This window comes from Suricata suricatta, chromosome 1, assembly GCF_006229205.1.
Source record: "Suricata suricatta isolate VVHF042 chromosome 1, meerkat_22Aug2017_6uvM2_HiC, whole genome shotgun sequence".
NCBI lineage: Eukaryota > Metazoa > Chordata > Mammalia > Carnivora > Herpestidae > Suricata > Suricata suricatta.
This window is the reverse complement of record NC_043700.1, coordinates 78444495-78455040: the sequence shown is the minus strand read 5'-3', so window position 1 is coordinate 78455040 and position 10546 is coordinate 78444495. Positions and strand designations below refer to the sequence as shown.

Below are 10546 nucleotides of genomic sequence, written 5' to 3'. Positions count from 1 at the left end.
GTGGGTACCCCTCTGTCCAGCCTGCCAGGCTAGTCGCCATGGCACGCTCCCCCTCGCCCTCTTTCTCCAGTTCTTGCCCGTTAAGTCTCCCGTGTTGGGATCCTCAGGGTCGCAGTCTTCCTCCAGGCTGCTGTGATTTGCAGGCTGTCAAGTGGAGAAATCCCCCCAAACTCCTGATCTTGTGTTCAGTACAAACTTTAAACTGACGTTCGGCCGAGCCGACATGGCAAACCACAAACTGACGCTCGAACATTCCTCGCTCCTCCCAGCGCCCGAGCCCCGGCGGCGCCGGCCTCCGCCGCCTTCCCAGACTAGGTGCCGGTTGGGGGCTCCGGCCACGGCTGCCGCCGCGGGAGGGCCGAGGACCCTGCTCCAGCTTCCTGAACTACAGATCCCAGGGTGCCTCTCGGACTCCCGCTCCCTCCCTCTCTTGCTCCCTCCCTCCGTCCGCTCCCTCCGCCCCCGGTTCTTGTTGTTTTGGCTGGAAGCACTCGGCGGAGTTTCAGAGAAAGTCTGGGCTGAAACCGGAGCCAGCCCGAACGTGGGAAGGGGAGGAGGAAAGGCAGAGGGAACAGGGAGGCCGGGAGAGGGAGGGATCGGGACCGGGCGCCGGGCAGCTCTGAACCTGCAGCGCGCCCCGCAGTGGGGGAGGCAGCCAGGGAGGAGCGCGAGGGGACGGGACAGTGGGGTCCGTCCCCGAAGCCGAGCAGCCGAGTGCCTCGTTCCTCCGCCGCTCCCCGCCCTCTCTGGCGGCGGCAAGAACGGACCCACCCTCCGGCGGGACCTGCGCCCTGCCCTGCGCTCGCCGCCCAGCGACGCCCCGCGCCTCGCCGCCACCCGGGCGGCTCCTTTCGTGGCTCAGGACTTGCCCTGCTCCCGCACGAGACCCTCGCGGCTTCGTCTTTCCTCTGTGCGCCCCCCGCCGCCACGGGGAAGTGACCCACCCTCTCCAGAGGAGGGGGTAGGAGAGGATCTCGCCGGGCGCACCGAGGCCGAGAGGGGCGAGCCAGAGTGGGCGCCACGCGGGGACATTGTGTGAGCGAGTGTATGTGTATGTGTGCGTGTGCAACGTAGTGTCTGTTTCGGAAAGAGCTCTGGGGAGGTCCTATTCCTAGGGGGCGGAGCGCAGGGGACCGAGGCTGGGCTCCGTGCCGGGGCACAGTGCCGCTGAGCCCGAGCGCTGCTGAGGCGGCCGGCGGGACGGCGCGCCTGGCGGCGACGCGGGCGCACTGAAAGGAGGCCGGGGCGCCCTCGGCTCGGCGGCGAACCCTGCCCCGACGTGTCGGCCTTGGCGGCGTTACCCGCATCTGTTCACGCCCGCGGACCCGCGCGGGAGACACTCGGACACGCAGAGCCAGCGCGTCGCGGAGCGTCCAGTCCGCCCCGGCTGCGCCTCGGAAGAGCGAGGTCCTAGCCACTGCGCCGGCTGCAGGCGTCGGCTGTGTCGGGAGCGCGCCCGGTCCGGGGCCGGAGAGGCGCGCACCATGAGCGGCGGCGAAGTGGTCTGCTCGGGATGGCTCCGCAAGTCCCCCCCGGAGAAGAAGTTGAAGCGTTATGTAAGTAGAGCCTCGGCCGCCGCTCCGTGCACCTCCGCGCCCGCACCCCTGCTCTAGTCCCACGCGGGACTGGTTCTTCAACTTAGTCCCCCATCTCCTTCCCCTCGGCCTCGTCCTCCGCCGGCTCGGGACCGAGGCTGTACGCCCTGGCCTTCTTCCACTTTGACCGCTAACTTTCTTCCTCCAGATTCCAGACGGCCTGCTTTGCGGGCCTCCTCGGCCGATGAGAGGCCCCGGGATTTCCACCGAATGTCCGCTGCGTGTTTTTATTATTCCTTGTAGCAGAGGTCAGGGGAAGAGCCTTCTCCTTTCTTTATATCTGCTTTTAATCACAGTGGGGCTGCTGTCTAGTGAATTTCCCGCAATCGGAAAACTGCTGAGGTTTTAGAGCTCAGCAGCCCTGTGGTCCGCCCTCTGGTCTTACCCCTCGAGGTGCGTTGTGTGCGGGAGGCTGTGGACCTGTGGGCCTGAGACGTTGGTATTAGAAACCAGCATCTCCGATTCGTGCAAAAGAGAAAGAAAAGTTACTACGCGCCCTGCCGTTTGCTTAGCAAGGGTTCGCATTTTCGCGGTTTTGAAAACTGGGACCGTGGAGTTTGGCCTGAGAGTCTTGGCAGTTTGCTGCGGGAGGAGGGCGCTGGGGGGAGCCTGGCGGCTGGTGTTTGGGCGCCTTGGACGAACTGTCAAGCCTCGCAGGAGGGAGGGACAGCTGCGGCCAGTAGGATTTCTGTGTGTTGTGGTCCTTTTCCAGGCCACCAGGGTTACACAAATGGCTTTTGTGTAATTGATACAAGATGCTGATTGTGTGTTATTTTAGCTGTTTTAAAAATATTCCTTGAAAGAACCAACCTTACTTTGGTGGCAATCTGTGTCCTCTTCAGGGGTCTATAATCTTACCCGCTTCTCACCCTTTGGTTCTTTTGTCGCTGCCTCTTGCAAAGGAAAGAAATAACACGTTGTCCTGGCATATGGAGCTAATGTTTTTCTAGCACACTGTGTTTTCAAAAGCAAAATGTATGCCTCCTTAAATACAAATTCACTGTCAGTGGCCAGCACTTCCAATGGAACTTGAATCTTGTTGAAGGATATTTACACCCAATATTAGAGGGCAAATTAATCCTATTAGTCACTGCTTCGATGGTGGAGTGAAGTACAATATTTAACTTCACCAACGAGTTTCTGGTTCACCTTATGCCAGCCTTTGTTTTAGACAAGTAATTCTCATTTAAGGACTTGATGCCACACATCCGAAGAAAGTTCTCCAGAAATCTCGAACCCTTCCAAATCCTGTCTCTTTGTACTTAAAACAGTTTGCCTGAATATTCTGATAAATGCTAACCTTATTGAAAAATTTGGAGGAGGCAGTGGTTGTTTCAGTTCTTGGTTGTAAAAAGAAGGTTGTGTGTGTGTGAGAAGAGGGAGTAGGGAGAGAGGTGTGTTTATTTTGAGAGGCACAGGTTAGGCAACACATAGACCTAAGTAGGTTCTAGGAAGAAACTAAAAGACAGTACATTTGCTGGGAAAAGTAGTGATTATAGAGATTTAATGCATTCCTTGACACGGTTGATTTATGGATCTCTCAAAAGATGCCGGACTAGGCACCATAAGATTAGAAAATAAAGTAGGGAAGAAACCCTGACTTTTGGGCTTGCAATTAAATGTACCTAGGATGAAAATCAGCCTAAAAGATGGTCTTAACAAGGACAAAGGAAATGAAAGGTTCAAATTTCAAAAACTGTGTTATTTTATTTGGTCATCAACAGTTTTATGAGGTAGGTATTATCTCGGTTTTATAGACGAGAAAACAGTTTCTGTATCCAGAATGTGCCACGGATAGAATTTGAACCCAGATCTGCCCGACCCGGCTATAAAAGGTTAATGACTCTCAACTAGTTCAAGTGGAGTGCAGACGTAATCATCTCTAAAGCTCCTTTCTGATTTTAGCTTTCTAGGAGTGTATGAGTATTAGTTGAGAATGCAAGGAAGAGGTGAACTAGGCATCAGATGTGCAATGCTAAAGAAACATAAGACCCTTCTGGCAGTTTTCTGAGTCTTCAGGGAAATGAGACAAGACTATGAAAAACTGAGCCAACAACATAAAGTGGTTTCAGGTTGTGTGCCCAAGCTGACTGTTATTTATTTTTCTAAATAGATGCTTTGAGGAACAAACTCAGTGTAGTCTGAAACCGTGGGAACACTTCAGAGACAGAGCAGGATCCCTAAATTGTGTTTTCAGCCAGGGGAAGAATATGCTTTACAGCTGGGGGGAGGTGGGGCTCTTCTTGCCTGGCTGAGCCCTAGTGTTTTCTTTGTATATGGATGTGGCCCAGGAAGACTGTGCAGGGTGCTACAGAATTGAAGGGGTACCTGAGGATGACTGGAATATTATAAGTTAAAAAGAGGTTGTTCTTGTATTTTAGCTGTCAGTTTGGTTTCCCAGAAGATTTAGACCCAGATTTTTGATCTTTTGGCTTTTGGTATTCAATTCAGATTGGTTTTGCTAAACTAGTTTTGACCCTCAAGGACATTCATATATACATGGTTTCCTACACTTGTTTTCTTTTCATATAAAATCTTTATGAAGGGGTGCCTGGGTGGCTCAGTCGGTTGAGCGTCCGACTTCAGCTCAGGTCATGATCTCATGGTTCATGGGTTCGAGCCTGGTGTTGTGCCCCATGCTGACAGGCCTGGAGCCTGCTTCCAATTCTGTGTCTCCCTCTCTCTCTGCCCCTCCCCTGCTCATGGCTCTGTCTCTGTCTGTCTCTCAAAAATAAATAAATGTTAAAAAAAAGTTAAAAAAATAAGATCTTTATGAAAATAAAGGAAACACAGTTGTCCATAATATGCAAAATGTTGCTTGATAATGGTTTTTAATGAGTGAATTTGCTGTGAAAAGATATCTTGGGTAAGTGGTACTGTTAATTGTTAAAGGAGGCATCAGGGAGTTTGAGCATTGGTTCTGTTGGGGAACATTTGGCCCATGGGATTTTGACAGTGTCTGGCTGTTTACAGTATTTATAGGGTATTCCAAACATTGATTAAGATGATCCTTAAGGGCTTTCATGTGACAAAAAATTGTTTTAGTTTGATCGTTAAAGTTGTCTCATGTTATGGCCCCGTTGCATTCCCTTTACACTCCATTTTATGTTTACTGTTGCATAGTCAACTTACACAGGATTGTTGTCTTTGTACACTAGTGTGTTCATCTTATATGAAAGCCTTTCTTGAATTTCCTAAAGAGAGTAAAAGGTACGTAAAAGAGAGGAATACTGGAGTGGGTGAGTAGTTCCTCTAGCCTTTTCATCTCATTTTACTTTTTTGCATATTTATTTGCAAAAGAATAAGAAACTCTTGTATGTGTTTCATCCTCTGAATTTTTTGAAGTCTACTTAAAGTTGAGGTGAAAATGCTCATGCTTTCTTTCAATTTTGTGACTGCTGTATTTCAGATTTTGTCCTGTCTTGTATATTAAACAGCTGCTTTTTTACTGTAAGGACCTGAATGGAATCATTTACAGATCACCATCACTAGGGTTACAGAGAACAAGTAAACTCTTGGTAGTATGCACTGAACAGTGATGCTCAGATTTTTTTAATGAGTTATTTAAAGACAAATCAGATGGTTGAAATAATGGTAGGATTTTCATCGGGGCTTAAAATTTCAGCTGAGATAAAATGTAGGTCTGAAAACAAAGGATTGATTCAAGCCAGCTGGCTATCACTGTATCACTGTAGGGGGAGCTTCCCTGTGGCCTGCCTCATGTCTGGACACCAAGTTTGCACTCCCCCATGGCCCAGCTGTCAGCTCCCGGCGGGTGTGCAATCTCAGTGGGAGAACCGACTTCTGAGGAGGCTAGACCAAGGTGGCCTCTTAACTACCAGCCAGCCTGGGAGCAAGACCTTAGCCAGTTCTTGGGTGTGCAGTCTGCACCCAGCTTGAGCTTCACTCTTCAGCTGTCACTTAATAGGAGGGTTCGCGTCTGGACTTCCAGAACTTGCCCCTGGTTTTGGAAATGGGCCTAGAAACAGAAATAGCCTCTTCCTCTGGGTGGGCATCTGACATCTTACATGGAGGAGAGGGGCACAGACAGGCAGGCTGTCCTCTTCAAGGACAGCCCAGGATCTGTGCTAAGCATTGTGTCTCTACTCAACAGTGTCACTACAGCAAATGGGACTGTGGTGTCTGAAAGCTCTTCTTGCACTTTTTTCCCCCCAATTTCCAGTAGCAATCAAGGGATTCAGAAGCTTTTGCTTATGGTATCTGAAGGAGCGTAATTACTCTGTTAAGGGAATTTTTTTACTGGAAAACCTCACTTTAGTAAACATTCCATTCAAATTCTGAATGTTTTCTTTTTACCTTTTCTAATGTGGCAGGAACACTTTCTGTTAACAGAGATCATCAACTACCAATTACATTAAGCCTTTATGATAGGTAATAATAGTTCATTGTTTCATTGTGCTTGGACTTAATGATGAGTACAGAATTCTCTGTGTAAAACTTGCCGGATTCTTAGGTCTGATGTTGTCTTTTGGGATTTGAAATAACCATTAGAAAGTTCTATCAGTTTGAAGGGTGGTTTTAGAATTGTGTTTTACAAATTGGTTTTAAAATTTTTTAAAAAGGTCAGTTTGGACAAAATACAATAATATGACAAGAGTTACACTTGGATTATCTGGTTGCCAGCCGAATTGATTATTTCTGTGTGTTTTGTCATTATTGAGTCTGCTTTAAAAATAAGAAAGATAAAATGACAAAGCACTTTTTATGACTAACTAAAATTCCATATTTTGTAGTCAACATAAACAATACGTAGATAAGGTCTTGAAGATTTGCAGATTGAGGAAGTTTAAGAGGTGACAGATTCAGAGCATTGTCATCACTCCTAATTTTCTTACAGAAGCTAACACGTGATGTAATGAGAAGGGACATTACAGCATACAGACTACTGCTTTGTTTTTGATGGGCTTGGGGTAAATTGTGCTGCTGTGAAGGAACCTTGGATTCAGTGTCAGGATCCAGGATTCGACTGGACTTTGCCATTATCCACCTGATACTTGGACCATTCTGACCCTCAGTTTCCTCATCTGGAAAATGGGGAAAGGTTGTAAAGACCTAGATTTTAAACTCTTGTGCCTTAACATTCCTTAGGTATTTGCTTGGAAGTGAGAGGCAGAGTGGGGAGCTTCTTAGTAGACGTCTTTTTTTGGGAAATAAGTTTCAACTTCTTGTTCATCTTACATGGTTGAGTGGATTTATTAGTAACTGCTTAAGCAGAGTTCTTTGGGGACCCTCCAACATTTGCTTTAACAGAGCACAGGCCTGCCGCGTCCTGCTGCGGGTGCCACAGCTGTGGCTCTAGCACCCAGAGCACTGCCTGGCTCAGAATAGAGGAGCAGCAAGTACCTGTTGACTGAATAAACAGGTATTTCTGGAGCTTTTGTAATATGTCCTGCGTGGAATACAATGGAGGGAAAGGCCCACTCCCTGCCCTCAAGGAGTTTCTAATCTATTTGTGAAGACAAGCTGTAAATGCACCTACATTTAAATCATTTTACAAGACATATGTTATAAGGCCATATATGACTACTTGCCAGATGAATGATTCAGATAATAATTGCTTAAGAGTTCAGGCTGGGAGGAATGGAAGGGGGCTGCCAGGGAAGACTTCACAGACGAATTTTCAGGCTCTGTTCTTGGAAGAACTGAGGTACTGCTGGCAGAAATAGCGAATCCTGAGGGCTTTAAAGGAAGAACGAAGACTTTGTGTTGAGTTTAGACATCCTAACAAGGGAACGCCTTTCCGAACACCTCTGTTTCAAGCATGGAGTTTAGATGTCAGCTGTAACATCTCGTTTGAGAAGTTTCTGTTTCTGCCATGACCTAATGCTCCTGATGGCATCCTGACCACAAGTGAATTTTATGTGTCAGACAAGAAACAAACAAAACAACTTTGGTCACCTGAGCTTATTCAAATTCCAGGGGACATGTGTTATTTAAGATTTCTTTATGTCTGTTTTGAGCTAAATAATTCATTCTGGCAAGCGTTTAGTTTACAACAGAGAGGGAGCATGTTCTGGTGGGAGGGAGAATAAAAGAGCCTTTGATTCCTTTGCTCCTGAGTCCCAGCAGGAGGGGCAGCGCTGCCTCGGGCTAGTGTCTTATTTTGGAGTTTGGAAGCCATCTTAGCCCAGCTGTGTGAGTGCCAGCCAGCGTTGGAGGAGAGAGAAGAACACCACTGGGTCTCATTAAACCCCCTCTGACTATTGATGGAAGGGGTTCTCTCATTTCACATTCCTCACATTATCATGGTGGCTAATTTCCACCAACTTAGAGCTTCATCTGAATTTGCCATTTGAACTTTGGCTTGAACGTCACAACGTTTCTGTGTGGCTCCTTTTATCTCCATGTGTGGATTTGAGTACAGGAAACTTATCAAGTCACAGGTTTTTTTTTCTCCCCTCTTTAGCTACAAGCGCAAATGAAATTAGCATTCTTCTTTAGATTACTCCTGGGGAAGAGTGGTTCTTTGTACAGTGGATTTCCACATCCATTAAATAAGTAGCCTCTTCAATTGCCAGCTAGATGGCTGGGGAGTCTTACTGAATAGTAGGTAGCAGTTCAGGCCTGTGGAATTACTGGGAAAAGTCACTTTAGGAACTGGACGTTTTTGACCATTCCAGGCTTGTATGTGTGAGCACTTTAATACGAGAATAGCTAAGTTGGAAAAGAGAGTCTTTTATCCTTTAAGCAGTTCTTTTATTCATGGGTACAAAATTCTTCATAACTGAAGAAAAGATTTCTCATTGCTAGATGCATACGAAGTAGAACCCAGCAGCTTTTGACCCTATCATAGCCTGCTTTATAAAAAATAGTTAACGCTGCGCACCGAAATACATGTTTGGTTGTTATCTCTGTTCCATTCGCTCTTGAAGCATTCTGATTACAACTTGTAGCTGCCAAGCCCTGTCCTGCAGTATTTATCTGGAACAAAAATTTTCCATGTGGTTGTTTTTAGCAGAGCTGCTATATGCAAACTGCACATGAAGATGTAAGTTGCAAAGAAATAGAGCTTCCAGAAGAGGAAATGTGAGTTATCTTAAATTTTTTCTGCCATTTGATTTTTCTTTCCTTTATGTGTATTTCAGAAATTTTTATCATCTTTCTAAACTGGGTTTTATTTTTATATACTGGAAAGAATGCCAAATTCACCACGAGTTTTTCTTATGGTGGTGTGTCTTTTTCTCTTTCAGCTTTTTACTTTGAATTCATACTTGGCCTAAAAAATTCCCTGTGTATTCAAAAAGAAATGAAAAATGTCCTAAAAGGAAAAAAAAAAACCAAATGGCTACATTGTTCCATGAATTAAAAACAATATACGAGAGAGTCCAAACATGAGCCAAGCATTTCTTTTCAATGTAAAAATCTTGGGTCATTTTTTTTAAGGAAGAAAAATACTAAACTTTGCTTTAACTCTCCTGTTCATTGTTTTTCTTTTCCCTTTTTAGTTTTCCTTTGACTCACATAGTTTAAATTTTTTTGAACATAGTTTTATATGTTCTTTAAGAATGGCACTCATGGAAAAAGAAAACATCAAAGTTCCACTTTACATTTCAAGAGAAAAGTGAGAAGGCATCCATCCTGTGGTCTGAAGAGGGGGGGAAATGTCCATTAATGCCAAGGCTTTTCATGTTACTTTCCTGTTGCTTGATTGAGCTGAATATTTGTTGATATTGTCCAGAGATATTTAGCTATTATACATGAAATAGGCAGGTAAGTATAATATTAATCAAGAGGTTTGCTTTTGTGAAATGATGACGTAGGACAGTAGCTATCAAGAGAAGGTTGAGAATTCAGTCTGTTGTTTTTATTTTCTGTTTTTAGTTTATTTTTATTTATTTTTTTTAGTAATCTTCAAACCCACTGTGAGGCTCAAACCGACAAACCTGAGATCAAGAGTCGCATGGCTCTACCAGCCAGGCACACCTCTTTATTTTTGTTTTTAATACATCAGTTAGCCAGTTGCTATAACATTTTATTTGCTAACTGTTTTTTAAGTGGGAGAAAGGTAAAAGCACTCTTTGTCCTGCGGGTCTCTGTCTAACCTCTTGCTCTTTTCCTCTTTGTTTTCACTTCTTTCCCTGTAACATAAGCCCTGCCACCAGTATCACAGAGTATTTGTATTAGAATCTTGACACACACATTCTTTCATCTTTTCTCTAAAAGTGGGGGGTTATTTCTGTCCCTGTAACGTGGTCATCAAGACTGGGAACAATAATGTTCCACCCAGCGTGCAGATGGTTTTTCTATCCTGAAATGCAGTTTTTAGTTACTGCTGTACTGGGAAATGTGGTCAGGCCACTTTCCCAGTAGCAGATCTCCTCCCTGAGATGACTACCTGATGAAAGAATTAGGTACCTGGTGTGCTTTCTCAACTCCAGTCCATCGCACATTCCCTTTAGTGCCTCGGCCAGAGTCAGAGCAGCCAGGATGAAAGTGTTTCTGGTGGAGGGATGACCATTTGATTAGCCGGAGAGGAGTTTTAATCTTGCACTCTTGAAAGACACACTCAGTCAAATGCTCCCTCCAGTGTTTTGAATTCCAATGGTGTTAGGTAGAAAACTTGAAGAGGAATGATCACCTCATTCAGTTAAGGAGGTATTATTTGAACCCCCTTCCCTCTGGCAAAGTTATAATTGACCCTGAAGTTGTGTAGGAGTATTAAATTTTACAAGTTCTCCCTGATAGTTTCAGGTATAAATATTTGAAGTGTTGAAAAAAGGTAAAAGGAAATACTGAACTGGTAAGAATGCAAACTATTTGGGAAGGTAATTTGATCCGAGTGATGCTGTTACATAAAACCAAAGCCTTCTGAGTAATCTTCATTTGGTATATAGGTCATTTATCTCCAAAGAACAGGGTGCAAAATTAAACTGGTGCTATCGAACAGTATTTCTTTTTTTTTTTCTTCACTAAAGCAAATAGTCAAAACA

The 10546-nt window shown here is 45.3% G+C and overlaps 1 protein-coding gene across 1 annotated transcript in view; it reads left to right on the top strand.

Annotated features, from left to right (window-relative positions):
• The first annotated feature begins 1202 nt into the window (after window positions 1-1202).
• The window catches only part of GAB1 (GRB2 associated binding protein 1), a 122940-nt gene continuing 113596 nt past the window's right edge, over window positions 1203-10546 (top strand). The window contains exon 1 of the mRNA XM_029950943.1: window positions 1203-1556. Within this exon, the coding sequence (XP_029806803.1) occupies window positions 1485-1556 (72 nt within the window). The 5' untranslated portion in view covers window positions 1203-1484. The remainder of the gene's footprint in view (window positions 1557-10546) is intronic.